The following is a 24,533-nucleotide window of genomic DNA, read 5'->3' as shown; positions in this document are numbered from 1 at the left end:
ACAATTCTCATTTATAATTATTAATAACATGGTTTCTGCTTAAGATCTTAGGTCTATGCTGTGTTCTATTAATGTCTGAACTTCCTAATTTGTAGCACATTTGCTATCGAGTGATCACAAAAAGCTTTATTGTATAAACAAAGTATCAGCTTTAAAATGTATTTAAAATTATGAAAAATACCAAATACAGTTTTGGAGCTCTTTAATGCAATAGGCACAATCGTATAAGCGGCAAGTAACCCATTTAACCTCGCTTTACTATAGTACATAATGAACATGAATTAACATTCAAAAGGCTGGCTCTTTTTATGAGGACCTACAGTACAACGATCTACGGTTACCTCAGAATAAACATTTGGGGTCCAGAAGCGCTGTCAGCTAGAAAAATAACTATAAAGAGGAGCATTTTGCTAGATTTAGGCGCCATTGCACGTAATATTTTTACTTAACCTAATGTTTACATTTATATCCGATTGCATTACTAAATAAGAAAGTGAAAGACACACTTAAAAATAAGAGGTGATTATCAAAAGTTTATTTACAGAACATCTTGTGAAATGTAAAAGGCTCTTCTGATGTTACCAAGGTCCTTTATGAAACCATTTAAAAAAAAAAAAAACCCACACCACCCAAGTTCTCTTATAGAAGCCAATGGCTCATTAAGATTTGTTTTGGCGCCTTGCGCATCTCTTTAGGCCATAAGACAAACAATACTCATTCCAACTACACATTTTTCATTGAACAAGGGTTGCTTAATGCTTTTATTAGAGTAATTCAGTATTAAGAAATTAAAGTGGAGAATGTTTTGTAATGTAGTACAAAAATCAAAGTTACTCTGGATCAGTGGGCCAGTCCATCTCCGATCGTGTAGCACAGATATAGCCCTTTGGGTTTGTACAGGTCGAATCATTCCAGCATTCATCAGCTGTAGGGTGGAAAAATGAAACCGTTATTCTGAGCTTTACAGTAGTGTTAGGTTACCATTTGTTATGAAATATTAGGATGGTAAATTTTGGAGTAAAAACTAGACTGCTTTCTCACATGTCCAGTTGATCTCTCCACAGTTCTCAACATTCAGATTGTTAGGTTCACCAGTGCACCAGTTGTCGTAGTCATAATTAGTTCCATCACTCCACAACCACTCTCCTTCCTAAAGAGCAGAGATTAAGAGAGTGCTCTTCTGTACTCAGACACCAGAAAGAACATCATTTAGTTTGGCTTGGAGGGTAAACCTTCATTAGAAACACGGTCTCAAACACAAAAGTCCGTTTAGGCCACACAACTGAACTTACTTCCACAGCATCTTGAACACCAATCCAACATCGTGTAGTAGGAGAAGGCAACAGACCCATCAGAAAAGAGTTTTCTTCTTCTTTGTGCACAGATGCAAGATTTGCATGCTGATCAATACAGTTTCTCTAAGAGACAAAAGATAATCCGTTACACTTCTATTCATTCTCAAACGATATCTGCTCCAATTAGTTGCCAAGTACAGTTTTCTAAATAGAAAATTAAAAGCAAGTTTTACTTCAAAAATCATAAAACTGCCTTGGAACTAAAACTTTACCTCTGCTGCAAGCCAGGTAGCTGACTGAGAGAAGAACTTGTAGCATCGGGTTTCAAAATGTGTCCATCCATGCTGGCATCGTAGATCTATATCTGCCGTATCCAGCAGGACTACATGTTAGTCTTGTAATTCAGGTTACTTGTATTGTGAAAATACTAGTCAATAAAATAGTCGATTTCACACTATCCTGCTCCATAAAGTTCTTTAAAATGGATTAATGGTTTGTACAAAATACCTGCTTTAGGAACGCCATTTCCCGTGGAAAACACGATGAACAGAAGCAGCAGACTTCTCAACATTGCAATGAACTTGAAAATTAATAAGCAGCAGAAGTGAATTATCTGCACTCATGTACTGCACACATTGTACTCTCAGTGGATTTTAAAGACAGTTATTCAGTAGGTCTCTGTGCCTAAAACTCACCTTGGTTTTCAGATCACTGCCTTCAGAATCTCAAGAAAGATTTTGTGGTGTTCCAGAGAGAGCTCTGCTTTTATGCTTTACTTGATGTCAAGTGTGTATTAAATCACCAGGAAAACACAGTGTTATCTGTGGTTTTCTTGTTCCTTTGACCTTGTTTTCATCAGTAGCTCTGATTATGTCATTCAGTTCACCTGTGTCCCATTTATCAACTCATTAGTGCCTCGTTTGAATTAGTATTTATGCTGCCTTCACGTGCTATCAGAATTATCTTGAGTTTCCTAATCAGAAATTGGTCGTGAATAGTCTCTCAAGTCATATTTACTACTGGGAAATCAGGAATAATGTTGATACCAGAGTTTCTGAGTTTGGAGGGTCTTAAACTTTAAACATGGTGGAGGGGACAACCATTGCTGCTGTCAATGCTGTTCTCACAACAGCTACATACCTTTGTCTTGCTAAAGTAGTGTATTTATAGGTTATAGATGTGAACAAATTATTCAAAGTATTTTGTATGTTTTATAAGCAGTGAAATAAGCATGCCCACTAAACATTGGATGTCGGACAGACGTGCAGATCATGTCTATATTAGGTCCGTCAGTCCATGACCATTTCTGAACATCTAGTCGACGTCCAAACTATGTCCACTACTTGGACGTCCAACCATGACCCAACTTGGACGTCATCTTGACATTCAACATTTTACTGACGTACAGTTATAGACGTCATTTGGAAATCTATAACAAGTGCAGGAAATTTACATGATTAATATGTAATATTTGTTTTATAGGGCATATCAACATGATTAATACATGAAGAGTTCAGATGCAAAAGCCTTTAAGTACCATCTGAAATGTTCTTCTAGAATGAAAAATTATTTTTATCAAGTTTGTATATTTAAGTTCAATAATTTCACTTAAATGGCAATGCAAATTACCTATTAATTGTCATTTAAGTGAAAGTTCTTAAATATACAGGCTTTATAAAAATGATAATTCTAGAAGAAATTCAGATTGAGGCCTTTGCATCTGAGCAATTCACAGGTTATTTATAAACAAACACAATTTATGGTGTGAATGGCTATTTATTTATTTATTCAGGGGATGTTTTTTTTTTTCCTTCTGTTTTTCTTTATCTGGTTTATTTAAAGTAGCCTATCAAGTGATTTCTTTATGCATACATGTACTTTTGCATGTATTTTTTGCAACATATTTTGTTGACCCTGGAACACCTTTTTACTCCGAAAATATATTCTTGACCATTTCCCTACACCTAAACCGAACCCTAACCATGAGTAATCCCTAAAATCAGAGGAAATGATAGATGAATGACACTGATGTACAAGCAACAAAAAGTGATTTTAAGTGTAAACTTTACAAAATCTATAAACTGGTTCTTCAAATCTGATTGGTTAATCACAATGTTGTCCCAGGAACATGTCTCACTTGGTAAAAACAGGTTCTGCCTCTATCAAGGGCTTTGGATTTCAACCAAAGAGGCAAAAAACAGTCAACATCACTCTAATTGGTTGAGGCAGCACATCATCATAACCCAACCAGTAAACTCCACTCTGATTGGCTGAGGCAACACGGCAGGCATTTTACTCAAGTGTTCAACTATTGCAAAATGACGGCACAGCTTTTCAGCCTGCATCACTGGTGAATTTATGTTTGAATAAAGATGAAAATGGTGATATTGAATTGTGATTTGTATCTGTATAACTGGAGTGTGGTATGTGGTTTTTGGAAAATGATCTAGTCCCATTTCAGAAGGTGGCATACCGTTCCAGATCATTTTGAGTTCCTGTTGAAAGTAGAATTTGAGCCAAACAAGTTACAGGGAAATTAACTTGCACAGAAAACATGTCCTCCACCCTCTGGAAACATGGGACCACAGTTATAGACGTTATGAAAATCACGTCCAAAATAAGTCTAAATTTGATGTTGAAAAGATGTCCACAAACTACCACATACGGACTATAAATAGCCCTTACACAGAGGTCCCACGGACGTCAACATTAGATGTGCGGAAAACACCGAAAAAAGATGTCACCTGCCGTTACAAAACAACCCCTTCAATGGACCGAATTTGGACGCCTAAAAATTACATGAAAAAGACGTCTCTCCGATGTCATTTCACGCAATGGGTGTATATGACTGAAATTCCAGAATTGTCAGCAAACTGCATGTATAGCGTGGAGAATGTTTACAGGTCCCTCTAAAAAAAATTGCATATTGTGATAAAAGTTCATTATTTTCCATAATGTAATGATAAAAATTTAACTTTCAAATATTTTAGATTCATTGCACACCAGCTGAAATATTTCAGGTCTTTTATTGTTTTAATACTGATGATTTTGGCATACAGCTCATGAAAACCCAAAATTAAAATCTCAAAAAATTAGCATATCATGAAAAGGTTCTCTAAACGAGCTATTAACCTAATCATCTGAATCAACTAATTACCTCTAAACACCTGCAAAAGATTCCTGAGGCTTTTACAAACTCCCAGCCTGGTTCATTACTCAAAACCAGTGGTGGACGAAGTACACAAATCAAGTACTTGAATAAAAGTACAGATACATATGGTAAAATATTACTCCAGTAAAAGTAAAAGTACTCCTTTTTCAATTTTACTCAAGTGAAAGTAAAAAAAGTACTCAATTTTTTATGTACTTAAGTAAAAAAGTACTGCAAGATAGATGTTTACAATTTTATATAGGCTACTTAATTTAATTTTATATTAGCACATTTTTATAATCCTACTGTTTAAAATACCTTGGATTTTTTCAAAATAACCACTATATGGAGTCAAGATATATTTTTGTTGTAGATATGGACTACGCTGATGAGAGTAATGTTAACTGTGAAGCTTACACTGTGATGTACCTGAGAGAAAACAGAGATGACCATCTGATTTTCACCAGTAAGAACAAAGTATTTTAAAGTTTGTTGTTTTACAGAATATCAAAGTTACAGTAAAGACCAAAAGTTTGGACACACCTTCTCATTCAAAGAGTTTTCTTTATTTTCATGACTGTAAATTGTAGAGTCACACTGAAGGCATCAAGGGCTATTTGACCAAGAAGGAGAGTGATGGGGTGCTGCGCCAGATGACCTGGCCTCCACAGTCACTGGACCTGAACCCAATCCAGATGGTTTAGGGGTGAGCTGGACCGCAGACAGAAGGCAAAAGGCCAACAAGTGCTAAGCATCTCTCGGGGAACTCCTTCAAGACTGTTGGAAGACCATTTCAGGTGACTACCTCTTGAAGCTCATCAAGAGAACGCCAAGAGTGTGCAAAGCAGTGATCAAAGCAAAAGGTGGCTACTTTGAAGAACCTACAATATGACATATTTTCAGTTGTTTCACACTTTTTTGTTATGTATATAATTCCATATATAATTCCACATGTGTTAATTCATAGTTTTGATGCCTTCAGCGTGAATCTACTATTTTCATAGTCATGAAAATAAAGAAAACTCTTTGAATGAGAAGGTGTGTCCAAACTTTTGGTCTGTACTGTATATATGACATGATAATAAGGCCTGAAGTTAGGAAGAACATTTTAAGGAAAAAAATAATAAAAATTTTTTAAATAAAGATAATGATTTTTTCCTTCTCAAATCTTGTCTTCTGTGGTTTAAAAAACACCCCTGGCCAAGCGGGGTGCATCTCTTCCCACTGATAATTACTGTAGTTACCATGTTCTGAACATCACATCATTTCTTTTCTAACCAGATGTAATCTATAATATATATATATATATATATATATATATATATATATATATATATATCAGGTGGCTGAATAAAAATATTTGGACATTATTTATAAAAATTACATCAACTTAGCACCAACAAGCTTGTTAGCTAGACAGTTAGCATCAGCTAACAATATTTACTTATTTTCAGTACGAAGAACATTCATGTCTGTCTACTCGTCTAGTTAATCCAAACAATATACATATGTATAACGTTACTGTCGATAAACAATATAAAAACAGACATCACACTGGACATTTTAATTAAACTGTTAACATTACGGCAGCGGTGAATTTGAACGTGCATGAGTTATTGTATTTAATCTGTGTTATTTTATGGGTTTTTTTTGTTTGTTGTTGTTGTTGTTTTTTTTTTACCTAAAATTGATGTGTCTGCATCGTCTGCATTCGAGCATTTCAGTGGGCTTAAATAGATCACTCTTTACAACGGATTTAGTTCCCAAACAATTGACAGCTTTGACCTAAATATGATTTTCAGTTACAATAATTAATCCAAAATTTCGACATTAATAACTTTTAATAACTTTTAGCAACGTCAGACGCACACGCGCTCACAAGATCTCCCGGTTCTTACTTCTGTAGACTCGCACTAAACGGTTCATTTGAATCAGTGAGTGGTCGACACCAGAACAGCTGCAATCAGATCATTCTAATTCGTAAACGAATTGTTTGGTGTGATTCGCGATCCAACTTAAAAGTTTATTTTGAAAAGATTCAGTTCGTTCATGATGAATCAGGCACCGCTTCTGCGTGTCGGAGCACATGATATTATAGGGAGTAACGATATGTTTTATGAAATGTAGTGAAGTAAAAAGTACGATTTTATGCTTTGGAATGTAGTGAAGTAAAAGTAAAAGTTGCTCAAAATAAAACTACTCCAGTAAAGTACAGATACTTGAAAAATGTACTTAAGTACAGTAACGAAGTAAAGCTACTCCGTTACTGTCCACCACTGCTCAAAACCACAATCATGGGTAAGACTGCCGACCTGACTGCTGTCCAGAAGGCCATCATTGACACCCTCAAGCGAGAGGGTAAGACAAATAAAGAAATTTCTGAACGAATAGGCTGTTCCCAGAGTGCTGTATCAAGGCATCTCAGTGGGAAGTCTGTGGGAAGGAAAAAGTGTGGCAAAAAACGCTGCACAATGAGAAGAGGTGACCGGACCCTGAGGAAGATTGTGGAGAAGGACAGATTCCAGACCTTGGGGGACCTGCGGAAGCAGTGGACTGAGTCTGGAGTAGAAACATCCAGAGCCACCGTGCAGGGGCGTAGCAAGCTTTTCAAAAGTGTGGGGGATGGATGTGGTTTGTTTATAAACAATAAAAAAATGCCGAATACAGTGACAGAGGGGTACAAAATGCAGGGCTTAAAGTTTGGCTGGGAAAAAAAAATGATCCTACATTTTAAAAAAAAATTTAGAAAAGGGGAGAAAAAAAAACGCCCACACAGAGCTTTTTCTCTGGTGGTATAAATAATGTAACAATTTACTGTTTTTAAACATTAAAATAATATAAATTTTTCTTTCAATTCTTCAACAGGTAGGCAAACAATGTCATCATTTCTCACTTTTTTCTCCTCAACAGGTAACGTTACAATCAAACACTCAGTAAGTATCCACAAAAGTATTCAGCTAATCAACAAACAATGCTCAAAATATCAAAATCAGTTGCACTGGCAATGAACCCATAAATACACTGCTTAACAATGCCAGTTTGTCCCCCCTCCTTGTCAATTCCCTACCTTCTTCATCACAGATATGTTATACATTGCATGCCACATAACGTTACATAACCGAATTTAGCTAGCTGCTGAACAATATCCCAATAATATAAATTAGCATTAGTCTAAAAAACGAAATATAATACCGAAAACACTCGACATGTCAACAAAAACGATAACAGAACATCTTCCCAAACTCTTCCCGCCTAGGTGCCCGCCTCCTCAGCACGAGCTGACCAATAACACCCCAAGAGAGGCGGGACTTAAGGCAGAACAGCCAATCATCAGCCGGTCAGGCTCAAAGCAGGTGTCATGAGAGGGAGGGGGAGGAGGCAGCATCAGCAGCGAGCGCAGACACAGAGTGGCCAGAGAAACGGAGGAACGACTGTAGTAAGGCGTTTGTGCAAAACTGCGGAAAAACTGCAGATAACGTGTGGGTGTTGAACCCTCTCACCGGGAAAAGTGTGGGTGTTAAAACACCCACATCCCCCACGGGTGCGACGCCCCTGCCACCGTGCACAGGCGTGTGCAGGAAATGGGCTACAGAGAAGCAGCACTGGACTGTTGCTCAGTGGTCCAAACTACTTTTTTCGGATCAAAGCAAATTTTGCATGTCATTCGTAAATCAAGGTGCCAGTCTGGAGGAAGACTGGGGAGAAGGAAATGCCAAAATGCCTGAAGTCCAGTGTCAAGTACCCACAGTCAGTGATGGTCTGGGGTGCCATGTCAGCTGCTGGTGTTGGTCCACTGTGTTTTATCAAGGGCAGGGTCAATGCAGCTAGCTATCAGGAGATTTTGGAGCACTTCATGCTTCCATCTGCTGAAAAGCTTTATGGAGTTGAAGATTACGTTTTTCAGCACGACCTGACACCTGCTCAGAGTGCCAAAACCACTGGTAAATGGTTTACTGACCATGGTATTACTGTGCTCAATTGGCCTGCCAACTCTCCTGACCTGAACCCCATAGAGAATCTGTGGGATATTGTGAAGAGAAAGTTGAGAGACGCAAGACCCAACACTCTGGATGAGCGTAAGGCCGCTATTGAAGCATCCTGGGCCTCCATAACACCTCAGCAGTGCCATAGGCTGATTGCCTCCATGCCACGCCGCACTGAAGCAATCATTTCTGCAAAAGGATTCCCGACCAAGTTTTGAGTGCATAACTGAACATAATTATTTGAAGGTTGACTTTTTTTTGTATTAAAAACACTTTTCTTTTATTGGTCAGATGAAATATGCTAATTTTTTGAGATAGGAATTTTGGGTTTTCATGAGCTGTATGCTAAAATCATCAGTATTAAAACAATAAAAGACCTGAAATATTTAAGTTGGTGTGCAATGAATCTAAAATATATGAAAGTTTAATTTTTATCATTACATTATGGAAAATAATGAACTTTTATCACAATATGCTACTTTTTTGAGAAGGACCTGTATATGATTGTCAACAAATGGGATGCTACATTTTATTCTTTCTGATATAAAAAAAAAACTTGAACACAATATGCTCATAATCTTCATAAATGGGAAATGGGAAATTTCAGTTAGCACATGAAGGCAGCATTACACTCCTGGTTCTGTTCTGTCCTTCGTTGGTTATTATTATTGTTTGTGTCTATGTGTTGTGCCACTTCAGCTCCTAGAGTTCTTGTGTTTTATCTAGTGATGGAAAAACAAGGATTTCTGAAATGTTTGAGTCTTTCATCAAATTGTGATGAAAATGGTTAATTACTCATGCGCGCGCGCACACACACACACACACACACACACACACACACACACACACACACACCAAAACTGACCTCAGAAGACTGCAGTGGATACTAGCGATACAAAGTCTGAGTCCAAAATCTGATTAATCGAGTCTAGCGTCATCAAGCACTAACGTCTCTACACATCTTTTTTAACAACTCAGTGTCGTGTTGTATCAACGAGACATTAAAATAAAGTCATTTGTGTCAACACATGAAACATTCAAATAAAAAGTTATTTGTGTGAATGCACATAGCCGATTACTGCGTTTCATTCACTTAAGTTAATGGTGTCAGTGCTCAGTTTAATTCTCGGATACTTTATGTCAGATACGACTGACCAGTATTGAATAACCTACAACTTGATGAGATTCCTAAAAGTTTTACATCTACAGCACACACACAACAGCACAAACATGGATATGTTCTACATGTCTAAAGAATAAAAGAAAGAAGAAACCGGTCTTATAAACTCCTTGATTTCACTTAAAGAACTCAAAATAGGATCTGCATGCAGAATAAACCATGCTAAAATTCAGGTTTTTGCATGTTTGAATAAAAATCCTTTTTTTTTTTTTTTTTTATAAAAGTGTTCATACACACTAAAAAATGTTGGGTTAAAAATAACCCAACTATGGGTTGGTATAGCACCTTCCCATCTATGGGTTATTTCAACCCAACCCATTGGGTTAAAATCCTGTTGGGTTAAAAGTTACCCAGCAGTTGAGTTAATTATTTATATTAATTAAGATCAGTATTTTTTATTAAAAATGACTTAATACAACCATATTTTGAAACTACTTTGTTGTAAATTACAGATTTTATATGCAAATAACACATTTACAAATATATTTTAAAATATTTTATTTAAATGTACAAGAATGTGTAAAACAACTGACATTTTCAAGATGTACAAATGTGTCAATTCATATTCATATCAAAACACACAAACGTGCAAATACAGTTCACAGCTGTGGCCTAATGTTTAGAGAGTTGGACCTGTAACCCGAAGGGTGGGTTAAATGCAGAGCACCAATTCCGAATATGGGTTACCATACTTGGCAAATATGATGACTTTTAAATAAAATGAACCTAACATATAATAATAAAACAAAAATCATAAAATCAAGTAAAAATAATAAAAATATACCAGCTGCTGGACCTACTGACGATCAATAAAATAAAAAAGTATTTTACTGATTACTAAATTCAACATTTTTAAGGAGGAGACAGTGTGCAGAAGAAACTATTAAAGAGTGTGTGTTCCAAAAACTCTCAAATGGGAGCAGAGGGCTTTGGGTAGTAGATGTCGTATACAAAGAAAAGTTTACAACACAGATCGACTGCTTGTAGTATTGTCTTCTGTTCCAGTTTTCCTTGTCACCAAGCACCAGGACATGTGGATTCTGGCTTGTCTCGTGGTTCATGTACAGCACTATATATTAGTGCCAACCTTAAAAGAATAAAAAATAAATAAAGTTCAGTTAACATGCATTGTGATGATATTTCATTGATACACTCACTTTACAAATGAGTGAATTTAAATGAGTTAAAAGCTATAGTGAATTTTAATTGGTTAAAGTGATAATTCAATTATTATAAATTAAAATTCTGTCATCATTTTTTTTTTTTTTTTAAATAGATCTTCTTGGAACGATTTGCATTGTACAACGTGTGTCTTATACAAAATAAATAAAGGTGACTTGATTTCACAGGGCACTGTAATTTTAAGTTTTGCTTTTACTTACAGGTTGAATGTCAATGAAGGACCGCTTCATTTCCGTGTATGATGTGCACACCAATTTTCCATTTGTGTGATATGGTGCAGATGGCACGAAGGCCTTTAAAATGACAAAAGTACAGAAAGCAAAATTAAAAAATAAATAAGCTTACAGTTTACATTTTTACAGTCTTTGTGGGGATCTACTATCATTTGCACTAAGAGACAGACTAAACCAGTTTTTACTCCCTCCAGGAAATTTGTGGCAATATTTGTGGTTAATGTGAGTAAATTTGACCAACCTTTACCCTTTGACTGATTTGGACTTGTAGGGAGGAACAAAAGTACACTGTAAATGAAAGGAAGCTTTGTTGGACGGAATGCAACAATACATTTATTTCACCTCATTTGTCCTATTTCATAATTTTTGGAAGTCATAGGTCTAAGTAAAATTGAAAACTTATGTACCATTAATTTAAATCGGTTACTTACCTTGAAATGTTTCAGTTAGGTTGGATGTAGGAGTAACGTTATGTAAATTTGGGGAACTGGTATAAATTTCCGCTGAAAGAGAGGATTGCCTCACAACTGCGCGCTTTTCTTTCGTCTGGATTTTGAACTTTTAAAACAGAAAAGTGCAGGTTCATTCAAACGATTCTCGCGGAGTCTGCTGTCTGTCGCATGACTGATGTCTGGGAGCTCAGCTCCAGCAGCTTCTTTTACTGGTCCGATTCATCCGTGCGGCTTTTCTATCTTAATTCGATCGATTTCGTCAAACATTTTTATCAACTTTAAGTAACGTTAATACTTGTCTAAAAAGTTTTGCAGCTAATCTTTTAATGCATTAATGCTGGCGAACAAACAGGAATATGATTCTTATCTGGGGGAAACAAACGGACTAAAGAGAATAAAAACTTATTTAACGTATAAAAAAATAATAATTAACGTATCAGACACCTTAATGTTATAACGGTTATATGCATCAAATGATTATATTAACAGTTACTTACCCTTCATAGTCAGGCAGGTTGCCACTGATGTCCGCGCTGAGTCTGACTGTACCGTTAAAATTTGAACCGGAGTGAAGCGGGAAACATTTAACCCAACAGTTGGGTTAAAACTAAAAATAACCCAACGACGAAAAAAAAAAAAAAAAAAAAAAAAAAAATTACCCAACAAATTTTAAGATAACCCAACACATTGACCCAATGTGTGTAACCCAACGGTTGGGTTAAAAAAAAAAAAAAAAAAAACAACCCGACGTTTTTTGCTGTGTAAGCATATCTTTGAACTGTTGCTGTCTGGTCGGTGCTTCAGAGCATTGAACGCCAGAACGGCCAGACAGAGGACCGATTCTTCCTTCACGCAATCTACCTCATGAACACTTGACAATAAACGTGTAACAGCACTTTTCATACATTTACCACACAATTATATGCTGTTTTATAACAAAGTTCGGGAGGAACAGTCGCAGTTCATTAACCTGATTAACACAAGTGGAGACCAATCAGTAATCAACTTATGACAAGGTATAAATAACAGCAGAACCTATCTCTGTTCATTGACAGTTTCAGCATCCCGGTTCGCGCTGTCTGTCATCTTATCACAGACGAAATCTTCCTTCCAACAAGGAGATCCATACCGATGATTTTTCAGATATGCTACTTTGCTGACCATGATCATTAAACACGGCCGTTGAGCACCATCAAACGTCATCGCGACAGCTGCTCTTCGTGCCAAGCCACACGTCGTGGCCAATAGACCGTGCAAAGTTCAAGCTCGCCTCGCTTGACACCACAATTGATCCGATCAAGACCGGGCTCTCTTTGAGCGCTGGAATCGCAGCACCAGCAGGCATTCAACCAGCCCGCTCCTCAGTTCTTACTGCAGCAAGCCTCTTTCACTTCCCGCAGCGGCTCAGCCTTTCACTGCGGCTTTTTCCGGCCGAGGCGAAGTTTGAGGCCGCCTCCTGCGTCATAAATCAATACATTTTCAGATGAAGACGGTAAATACAGGTTTGCGGCCAGAAGTAGTGCGAGAGCCGCGTGGAGTTCCGATCACATATGTATGTGGAAATTCAGATCCAAATTGAGCCTCGGATGCGTTCAAATATTTAAACTTCTGCGACCAGGCCGTGTGCAAACGCCCGACCGGATGTGATCTTTCGGTGCGAGGTCAGAATTACCTATATTTTGTTAACCTTGACATTATTCTTCAACATCATTTATGTAAAATGGTGGTTCATAATAATTATGGCAGAAATAATTATTAAACCATTATTTACGTGATTAGCCCCATAAAACCTGCTGTTTTTATTTAGGGGGTAATCTGATTTGTGACGATGTATTCATACATTATACATTATATTCATTCAAATTATTAACTTTACCATGGTGAACATGTCAAGGTAACAGTTAGGGCTACTGCACGACCAGTTTGAAAGTTAAGCACGCCTGCCGCGAGAGGGAGAAATGCGACAATCGTGTACAAATGTCGCGTGCTGTGGAAAGGAGGCTTAAAGTTTGTTAAATCAGGCCATGAGGTAGTCATCATCCACACTGAAATGTCCAAAGATATCATCTGCCTTACCGTGCATGTTTAAACCTCACTGAGGTTTTACAGACAAGTTTCATGCAATTATTCTGGCAGGACCAATTTTCTTGGGGACATATTTCACAATCTACTGGCGTGATCATTATACCCTCGTTTTGCCGCAGGACAGCAGTGTGAGTAAATTCTGAGTTTTTCTAGGACCGTAATATGAAAGCATGCAAGTAAATATTGTTAGAACTGCTTGTAAGTGAATAGCACATAACTGCAATTAACGTTATTGCCATAATCATGTCTGTTGGTATGTTTTACAGACATAATGATTTTCATTGCATAATGATTCCCATAGTTTTCAGAAGCCTCTGTTTCCACAGTCTATACTACAACGTGAAACCAGTGTTCCAGATGTATCCATTAGTGCTAGTGATGTGTCGTTCGTAAACGAATCGTTCTTTTTGAATGAATCTTTTAGGTGAACGAATCTTTTAGGCGAACAAATCGTTCATGTTATCCACGGACTCATATTTCTCGTTCAGTAAAGTTCCTCCCTTCATAGCAGCGCGGCGCTTTAAGCAGCGCATGCGCAGCTCAGTGAACCGGGTAACAACCGTTTCATCCTGTCAAAGAATTACTCAACATCGAGCCGATAGCCTTCGAGTATGAGATGTGACAGAGTATGTGATTTGTTGAATGTAGTAACGAATACGCCCTTCAATGAACGAGTTTCATATGAGTCTGAACTAGATCTAGAGATCTTATCGTTCGTGAGTGAAATGACTGAACTGGCACACTTGTCATTCGTGAACGAACTGAATGAACGGATACATGTCGTTTGTGAATTAAATGAACTGGCACATAGCTTATCTTGTTCGCGAACAAAATGAATTAGAGTAAACTGGGTTAATCTGCTATTTTAGCATGTCAATCTCGAAAATGCAAAGCGCAGTTATAGGTACAGTACTGTGCACATACGCTCGTTTTGATATTTAGCAACTCCACGTTTAATCCATAGACCGTACAAGAAAGGTTAATCCCCGATTTATGGATGTGAGTATATAATATACAAACTGTCTGACCAAACAATTAAAATGCTAAATAGGCAAGAAACCCTGTGCTTTGTTCATCTGAACAACTCAATTAGACTTCATATATTGAACGCGATTATACACACATTTTAATAAAGCCAGATCAGTTTTTGTAACAAGTGAATGCGTTCGTTGACGTAAGACATAACACATAATACATTCTTTTGCCACCTGCTGGCATATTCTGTGTAAAACGAAGAAATTATCTCCGAACTAATCATTTTGTTGAATGAACCGAAAATGAACGAATCTCTAGAAAGAATCATAATTTCCACCACTAATTAGTGCTGCAACGACGCGTCGACATCATCGCTTACGTCGAGAGAAAAAAAATAATAATAAAATACGTCGACGCGCGTGCAATGCGTGGACGCGTCACACTGTTTACATCTCGCATAATGGCATACAGTGAATGAAGAAGTTGCATTCTATCACAAACCGAGACCACTGTTATTAAAAGTATGAGAATACTTTAAACAGAGGACAAATAAAACGTCTCTTTGTTCCCTTTGCAAAACAGATATGGTGTACCACGGCAGCACAACTGCGATGAGCGAGCACCTCAGAGGAACATCTAGGCGCTCTCGGGTGTCTCCATGCAATTTAACTGGTTACCCCGTGATCTGGTGACCAACTTCCTGGTTCAGGTCTGATATTCTTGCGCTGCGGCATCCTGAAAAGTTGAGATGTTTTCAACTCTATGCGGAGCGGACGCGCCTGAGAAGGAGAAAAAAAAAAAAAAAAAAAAAAAAGACGTGATGGGTGAACGGCCCCTTAAAAGACAGCGCGCCACGAGACAACAGTCACAAACCACCGAGCTACCCAGAATCAGCTCCAGATCTCTGGAAACCATGCTAAACCTTGCAGAACCATAACTACATTCTATGGTCATGATGCTAAAGAACATTTCAAGACGTCTCAGACAACGGTAAATTTATGGCTACCGTGGTTTAATTATAAATGCTGTCATAAACTCATATTTACAATAGTAAAATAATTTTTTGCCTCTTATTTTATACTGTAAAAAAAAAATATATATAAAAAAAAAAAAAAAAAAAAAAAAACTTCCTCCACATTGGTTGAAAATGAACAAAGGTTGAAAATGTTACTAACCTGCCTACTCTTCCCACAGTCAAGGAGGGGGAACTCAGGGCCCAGTGGTTAGAGAGTGGACTCCTAACCCTAGGGTTGTGGGTTCGAGTCACGGCCCGGCCATGCCATGACTGAGGTGTCCTTGAGCAGGGCACCGAACCCCCAGTTGCACCCTGGGCACCGCAGCATAAATGGTTGCCCACTGCTCCGGGAGTGCGTTCACGGTGTGTGCGCGTTCACTGCCGTGTGTGCACTTGGATGGGTTAAATGCAGAGCTGCTTCCACAGGAGCCTTTTCCATATCTCCCCATTGCCGCAGCAGTGCCTGCTCCTGCAGGAGCCTTTTTCGTATCTCCTCACTGCCGCAGCAGTGTCTGCTCCTGCAGGAGCCCCTTTCGTATCTCCTCACTGCCGCAGCAGTGTCTGCTCCCGCAGGAGCCCCTTTCGTATCTCCTCACTGCCGCAGCAGTGTCTGCTCCCGCAGGAGCCCCTTTCTTATCTCCTCACTGCCGCAGCAGTGTCTGCTCCCGCAGGAGCCCCTTTCATATCTCCTCACTGCCGCAGCAGTGTCTGCTCCCGCAGGAGCCTTTTCTGTACCTCCCCCAGATACACAAAAAAAAAATAAAAATAAATAAAAAAAATAAAAAAAATAATAAAAAATAAGTCATCATGTTAAGCCATTTCACTGAAATAAGCTGTTCAGTTTTCACAATAAGCGACGTGAATTTCAACAAGGGTTTATGATCAGCTTTGATGCCCCACATTCCCAGTCGCATTAGCCTCTGCACAATACGGCGTTTTCAAACATAATAAAAATTTTTAATTTAAAAGTCTCTCAGCGGACGCAGTAAATATTTATCCGTTTCCACTGTCCGTCCAGCGAGAACGAGTCTCTCAGCGGACGCAGTAAATATTTATTCGTTTCCACTGCCCGTCCAGCGAGCACCAGTCTCTCAGCGGACGCAGTAAATATTTATTCGTTTCCACTGCCCGTCCAGCGAGCACGAGTCTCTCAACGAACGCAGTAAATATTTATCCGTTTCCACTGTCCGTCCAGCGAGCACCAGTCTCTCAGCGGACGCAGTAAATATTTATTCGTTTCCACTGTCCGTCCAGCGAGCACCAGTCTCTCAGCGGACGCAGTAAATATTTATCCGTTTCCACTGCCCGTCCAGCGAGCACCAGTCTCTCAGCGGACGCAGTAAGTCCATCCAGCGAGCACTAGTCTCTCAGCGGACGCAGTAAATATTTATCCGTTCCACTGTCCGTCCAGCGAGCACTAGTATATTTATCCGTTTCCACTGTCCGTCCAGCGAGCACCAGTCTCTCAGAGGACGCAGTAAATATTTATCCGTTTCCACTGTCCGTCCAGCGAGCACTAGTCTCTCAGCGGACGCAGTAAATATTCATCCGTTTCCACTTTCCGTCCAGTGAGCATGAGTCTCTCAGCGGACGCAGTAAATATTTATTCGTTTCCACTGTCCGTCCAGCGAGCACCAGTCTCTCAGCGGACGCAGTAAATATTTATTTGTTTCCACTGTCCGTCCAGCGAGCATGAGTCTCTCAGCGGACGCAGTAAATATTTATTCGTTTCCACTGTCCGTCCAGCGAGCACCAGTCTCTCAGCGGACGCAGTAAATATTTATTCATTCCACTGTCCGTCCAGCGAGCCTCAGTCTCCCAGCGGACCCAGTAAATATCTATTTTTCATTATTATTTTTCTTTCCTCTGTCTGTCCAGCGAGCCTCAGCCTCCCAGCGGACACAGAAAATACCTATTTGTCTTCTCTATCAGTCCGCGAGCACTAGTCTCACAGCGGACTCAATAACATGTATTTTTCCACTGTTTGTCCAGCGAGCACTAGTCTCCCAGCGGATGCAGAAATATCCATTGATTTCCCTGTCCGTCCAGCGAGCGTTAGTCTCTCAGCGGATGCAGTAATTATCTAATTCCTTCTACCTGTCCATTGGGCCTCAGTCTCCAAGGGGACACCGTAAATACATATTTTTTCCTCTGCCTGTCCAGCGAGCACTAGTCCCTCAGCAGACGCAGTATGCATCCATCTCTTCCTGTTCTTCGTCCAGCAAGCCCAGTCTTCCAGCGGACGCAGGGACATAATTCGTCTCCCATATCTGTCCAGCGAGCCTCAGTCTCCCAGCGGATGCAGTAATATCTATTGGTTTCCTCTGTCTGTCCAACGAGCACTAGTGTCCCAGCGGACGCGGTAAATACCTATTCATTCCTCTACCCGTCCAGCGAGCCTCAGTCTCCCAGTGGACGCAGTATGCATCCATCTCTTTCTGTTCTTCATCCAGCGAGCCAGTCTTCCAGCGGATGCAGGAATATAATTTGTTTCCTCTATCTGTCCAGCGAGCCTCAGCCTCCCAGCGGATACATTACGCATCTAGTCAATATATCATTACACCTCGCAGGCAGACGGTGGAGCCCGTCTTCCCGACACCGTAACTGCTTCTTCCTCAACTATTAACCAACAGGACCTGCCTGCTCCTCTACTTCTGCCAGAGGCAATGCAAGATCTCCTGGTCAAACGACCATACTTCTAAAAACGTCAGCCCGCCAAATCTCTGCGTTTTGGGGGGTTCGTAGTCTGGCGGCTGTCCTTTTGCTCTCTTGTTTTTGGGGGGAGTACTCTGGGTTCGGGCCACATCCCGAGCTCGGAGCCCTCCACCCGGACAGCACGCCAAATACGCATAAACTTACGGTATTAATATACGTAGATGTGAACTCGTGAAATGCTGTTTTATAACAAAGTTCGGGAGGAACAGTCGCAGTTCATTAACCTGATTAACACAAGTGGAGACCAATCAGTAATCAACTCATGACAAGGTATAAATAACAGCAGAACCTATCTCTGTTCATTGACAGTTTCAGCATCCCTCCTCCACCCCATTTCTCCTCACTTATAGATCCATCTACTCTTACCACAACCGGGGGGAGTACTCTGGGTTCGGGCCACATCCCGAGCTCGGAGCCCTCCACCCGGACAGCACGCCAAATACGCATAAACTTACGGTATTAATATACGTAGATGTGAACTCGTGAATGACATTTATGTACACCTGTAGATTGTTATTCCCCATTTACTTATTCTTATCTGTGTCTTGTCAATATCATTCTGCTTGTGGAAGCTTCCGTCACCAAAACAAATTCACCTCATTTGTAAACATACCTGGCAGTAAAGCGCTTTCTGATTCTGAAACTAAGAAAGTGTTATAAAAAAAAACATTTTAAATTGCTTCTATGTAAACTATTGCAATCTTGATCAGTAATTAACAAATGACTCAAAGTAATTGTATTAGTGTGGTTCAAATATTTAATGCAGTAAAGTTTAATTCAATTCAAAGTCTTGTTAGACTGCATTCTCACGCTATGAAAATGAACAGGGTATATTTGAATGGGTTTTGATATCAACCAAACTTATCTACACCTGAGAACTGCATTTCATTTCAAAATACAAAATGTTCTTTTTGCATCCACATAGTCAGACAAAACAACAAGCACATCCAGGGCTACAAACTGCGACGAAAATGGTAGCAAATGCGACCAAAAATGTTATATTGCGAGTGAAGATTTTGTTGAGGTCCCCACTGGCGACAAGGCCAATATATTTACGTTATAACTTAAAAAAGTGCATATAATGCCTGTTTTGCGATCGCATCATTTGCCACGTTCACATAATAAACTGTGACGATGCGCGTCAAAGTTTTAGTGGAAAAAGAGTTTCAAACGGTCCTCATCTCTGCCACACTCCTGATGAATGGCTCAGTTGTGCATTGTGTGAGAGAGAAGCACAGAAAAGCAGCATCTATTTTGTGCACAACTTGAACAAACTACAACAGGTAAAGCTGTCAGCTGTGTGGATATTGGCAAGATCATTAAAGGGATGGTTCACTTTCAAATAAAATTGATAAGTTTTAGCTTACCTCAAGGAGATCCAAGATGTAGGTGTCTTTGTTTCCGCACTATTTCCCCATTTTGAGATTTATAGGTCAAACCGTTCTTGTCTGTGACTCATATAATGGAGGTCTATGGTCATCACCTCAAAGAGCATGCACAGAGGAGTCCAAATTAAACAATTCCCCATCGTAAGTACACATTGATGACCGAAGACACGAAACGAGCGGTTTGTGTAAGAAAATGAACAGTATATCGTTTTCACCCCTTGTACCCAACTGATCGGAGTTAAGGTTCACTCTAAAGTGGGAACTAAATTATTTTTCCAAATTGAAATATACAGTTACAAAAAGAATTGTTCACTATCTGTACCAGTATCACGGGCCATAAGCATCATTTGGGCAATGAGTGTAGTTTGGGCTCTTCAATGCATCCTGGAAGTGTCATACACACTTAAATAAAGGTGCCTCATGAGTCCATAAACTTTTTTTGGTCTAAATGGTTTCATAAAGAACCTTGGTAACATCAGAAGAACCTTTTACATTCAATTTAAATGCTGAGAAGGTTAAACATGTGACCGAAATGTAAAGTTAGCTCATTCTATTGCACCTAAAAAAATAAAAGCACCCAAGTTCTCTTATAGGAGCCAATGGCTCCTTACTCTTTTGGTGCCTTGCACATCTCTTAATGCCATACTACAAACCATATTCTGATTACAATTACACACTTCATTAAACACTAAAGGTTTGTTTCAATGATTTTATTGAGTAATTCAGTATTAAGAAATTAAAGTGGAGGATGTTTTGTCAAGAAATTCAGAAACTTTTGATGTAGTACAAAGTCACGGTGGAACAACGGGGCAGTCCATCTCTGATCATTTAGCACAGATATAGCCCTTTGTGTTTGTACAGGGCGAATCATTCCAGCATTTGTCAGCTGTAGGGTGAAAAAAAACAAAAAACTTATTCTGATCATTACAGTAGCATTAGGTTACCATGTTATGAAAGTGTTAGGATGGTAAATATTGGAGTAAAAACTAGACTGCTTTCTCACAGGTCCAGTTGATCTCTCCACAGTTCTCAACATTCAGATTGTTAGGTTCACCAGTGCACCAGTTGTTGTAGTCATAATTAGTTCCATCACTCCACAACCACTCTCCTTCCTAAAGAGCAGAGATTAAGAGAGTGTTCTTCTGTACTCAGACACCAGAAAGAACATCATTTAGTTTGGATTTGAAGTTAAAACACCTTCATTAGAAACACAGAAGCCGTTTAGGCCACACAACTGAACTTACTTCCACAGCATCTTGAACACCAATCCAACATAGTGTAGTAGGAGAAGGCAACAGACCCAGCAGAAAAGAGTTTTCTTCTTCTTTTTTCACAGATGCAAGATGTGCATTCAGAGCAATACATTTTCTCTAAGAGACAAAAAAGATAATCTGTTACATTTCTAGTCTCTCAAACAATCTCCAATATCTCTTGCTCCAATCAGTTGCCAAGTTTTTGTTTTTGTTAAATAGAAAATTACAGATTTACTTCAAAAAAAAAAAAAAAAAAAAAAAATTGCCTTGTAACAAACTCTACCTCTGCTTCAATCCATGTAGCCGACTGAGAGAAGAACTTGTAGCATCGGGTTTCAAAATTTGTCCATCCATACTGGCATGGTCTACCTTTATCTGCCGTAGACAGCAGGACTACATGTTAGTCTTGTAATTCAATTTACATGTCTTGTGAAAATACAAGTCAATAAAATACCGTAGATTGTTTCACACTTTCCCACTCCATAAGGTTTTTAAAATGGATTAGTTTGTACAAAGTAATACCTGGTTTACCAGCTGCATTTCCCGTGGAGAACACGACGAACAGAAGCAGCAGACTTCTCAACATTGCCATGAACTTGAAAATTAATAAGCAGCAAAAGTGAATTATCTGCATTCATGTACTGCACACATTGTATCCTCAGTGGATTTTAAAGACAGTTATTCAGTAGGTCTCTGTGCCTAAAACTCACCTTGGTTTTCAGATCACTGCCTTCAGAATCTCAAGAAAGATTTTGTGGTGTTCCAGAGAGAGCTCTGCTTTTATGCTTTACTTGATGTCAAGTGTGTATAAAATCACTGGGAAAACACAGTGTTATATGTCTGTGGTTTTCTTGTTCCTTTGACCTTGTTTTCATCAGTAGCTCTGATTATGTCATTCAGTTCACCTGTGTCCCATTTATCAACTCATTAGTGCCTCGTTTGAATTAGTATTTATGCTGCCTTCACGTGCTATCAGAATTATCTTGAGTTTCCTAATCGGAAATTGGTCGTGAATAGTCTCTCAAGTCATATTTACTACTGGGAAATCAGGAATAATGTTGATACCAGAGTTTCTGAGTTTGGAGGGTCTTAAACTTTAAACATGGTGGAGGGGACAACCATTGCTGCTGTCAATGCTGTTCTCACAACAGCTACATACCTTTGTCTTGCTAAAGTAGTGTATTTATAGGTTATAGATGTGAACTAATTATTCAAAGTATTTTGTATGTTTTATAAGCAGTGAAATAAGCATGCCCACTAAACATTGGATGTCGGACAGACGTGCAGATCATGTCTATATTAGGTCCGTCAGTCCATGACCATTTCTGAACATCTATTCGACGTCCAAACTATGTCCACTATTTGGACGTCCAACCATGACCCAACTTGGACGTCATCTTGACATTCAACATTTTACTGACGTACAGTTATAGACGTCATTTGGAAATCTATAACAAGTGCAGGAAATTTACATGATTAATATGTAATATTTGTTTTATAGGGCATATCAACATGATTAATACATGAAGAGTTCAGATGCAAAAGCCTCTAAGTACCATCTGAAATGTTCTTCTAGAATGAAAAATTATTTTTATCAAGCTTGTATATTTAAGTTCAATAATTTCACTTAAATGGCAATGCAAATTACCTATTAATTGTCATTTAAGTGAAAGTTCTTAACTAAACAGGCTTTATAAAAATGATAATTCTAGAAGAAATTCAGATTGAACTTAGAGGCTTTTGCATCTGAGCTCTTCACGTACAGATTATTTATAAACAAACACGATTTATGGTGTGAATGGCTATTTATTCATTTATTTATTTATTCAGGGGATGTGTGTTTTTTTTCCAGTTTTTCTTTATCTGGTTTATTTAAAGTAGCCTATCAAGTTATTTATTTATGCATACATGTACTTTTGCATGTATTTTTTGCAACATATTTTGTTGACCCTGGAACACCTTTTTACTCCAAAAATATATTCTTGACCATTTCCCTACACCTAAACCTAACCCTAACCATGAGTAATCCCTAAAATCAGAGGAAATGATAGATGAATGACACTGATGTACAAGCAACAAAAAGTGATTTTAAGCGTAAACATCACAAAATCTATAAACTGGTTCTTCAAATCTGATTGGTTAATCACAATGTTGTCCCAGGAACATGTCTCACTTGGTAAAATCAGGTTCTGCCTCTATAAAAGGGCTTTGGATTTCAACCAAAGAGACAAAAAACAGTCAACATCACTCTAATTGGCTGAGGCGGCACATCATCATAGCCAAACCAGTAAACTCCACTCTGATTGGCTGAGGCAACACGGCAGGCATTTCACTCGAGTGTTCAACCATTGCAAAATGACGGCACAGCTTTTCAGCCTGCATCACTGGTGAATTTATGTTTGAATAAAGATGAAATGGTGATATTGAATTGTGATTTGTATCTGTATAACTGGAGTGTTGTATGTGGTTTTTGGAAAATGATCTAGTCCCATTTCAGAAGGTGGCATACCATTCCAGATCATTTTCAGTTCCTGTTGAAAGTAGAATTTGAGCCAAACAAGTTACAGGGAAATTAACTTGCACAGAAAACATGTCCTCCACCCTCTGGAAACATGGGACCACAGTTATAGACGTTATAAAAACGACGTCCAAAATAAGTCTAAATTTGATGTTGAAAAGACGTCCACAAACTACCACATTTGGACTATAAATAGCCCTTACACAGAGGTCCCACGGACGTCAACATTAGATGTGCGGAAGACGCCGAAAAAAGGTGTCGCCTGCCATTACAAAACAACCCCTTCAATGGACTGAATTTGGACGCCTAAAAATTACACGAAAAAGACGTCACTCCGACGTCACATTGGGCAGTGGGTGTATTTGACTGAATTTCCAGAATTGTCAGCAAACTGCATGTATAGCGTGGAGAATGTTTATATGATTGTCAACCAATGGGATGCTACATTTTATTCGTTCAGATATTAAAGCTCTTGAATACAATATGCTCAGAATCTTCACAAATTGTGATGAAAATGGTTAATTACTCATGCGCGCACACACACACACACACCAAAACTGACCTCAGAAGACTGCAGTGGATACTAGTGATGCAAAGTCTGAGTCCAAAATCTGATTAATCGAGTCTGGCGTCATCAAGCAATAACGTCTCTACATCTTTTCTAACAACTCAGTGTCGTGTTGTATCAACGAAACATTAAAACAAAGTCATTTGTGTCAACACATACTGAAACATTCATAGCTGATTATTTCCTTTCATTCACTTAAGTTAATGGTGTCAGTGCTCAGTTTAATTCACAGATACTTTATGTCAGATACGACTGACCAGTATTGAATAACCTACAACTTAGATGAGATTCCTAAAAGTTTTACATCTACAGCACACACACAACAGCACAAACATGGATATGTTCTACATGTCTAAAGTATAAAAGAAATAAGAAACATGTCTTATAAACTCCTTGATTTCACTTAAAGAACTCAAAATAGGATCTGCATGCAGAATAAACCATGCTAAAATTCAGGTTTTTACATGTTTGAATAAAAATCCAGTTTTTTTTTTATAAAAGTGTTCATAAGCATATCTCCAGTAGCCTATGTTTTGTTTG

The 24,533-nt window shown here is 38.7% G+C and overlaps 3 protein-coding genes across 3 annotated transcripts in view; 1 reads left to right on the top strand and 2 right to left on the bottom strand.

The window, feature by feature from the left end:
* The window catches only part of LOC113089654 (voltage-dependent T-type calcium channel subunit alpha-1I-like), a 155,743-nt gene that overhangs the window by 73,483 nt on the left and 57,727 nt on the right, over positions 1-24,533 (top strand). The window lies entirely within an intron of this gene.
* On the bottom strand, positions 731-2,673 carry LOC113089128 (galactose-specific lectin nattectin-like). Its single transcript, XM_026255929.1, has 7 exons — positions 2,652-2,673; positions 1,991-2,010; positions 1,803-1,875; positions 1,568-1,659; positions 1,293-1,418; positions 1,042-1,150; positions 731-925 (listed from the first exon to the last, which is right to left on the bottom strand). Exons 1-7 carry the CDS (start codon positions 2,671-2,673, stop codon positions 831-833), a joined length of 537 nt encoding a protein of 178 aa, XP_026111714.1. The 3' UTR covers positions 731-830.
* On the bottom strand, positions 20,350-21,777 carry LOC113089670 (ladderlectin-like). The gene is made up of 6 exons (XM_026256098.1): positions 21,618-21,777; positions 21,430-21,502; positions 21,191-21,282; positions 20,899-21,024; positions 20,658-20,766; positions 20,350-20,540 (listed from the first exon to the last, which is right to left on the bottom strand). Exons 2-6 carry the CDS (start codon positions 21,497-21,499, stop codon positions 20,479-20,481), a joined length of 459 nt encoding a protein of 152 aa, XP_026111883.1. The 5' UTR covers positions 21,500-21,502; positions 21,618-21,777; the 3' UTR covers positions 20,350-20,478.

The sequence above is a fragment of the Carassius auratus genome, chromosome 6 (genome assembly GCF_003368295.1).
Source record: "Carassius auratus strain Wakin chromosome 6, ASM336829v1, whole genome shotgun sequence".
Taxonomy (NCBI): domain Eukaryota; kingdom Metazoa; phylum Chordata; class Actinopteri; order Cypriniformes; family Cyprinidae; genus Carassius; species Carassius auratus.
Note: the sequence above shows the minus strand (reverse complement) of the source record. Positions and strands in the feature narration are given on the sequence as shown.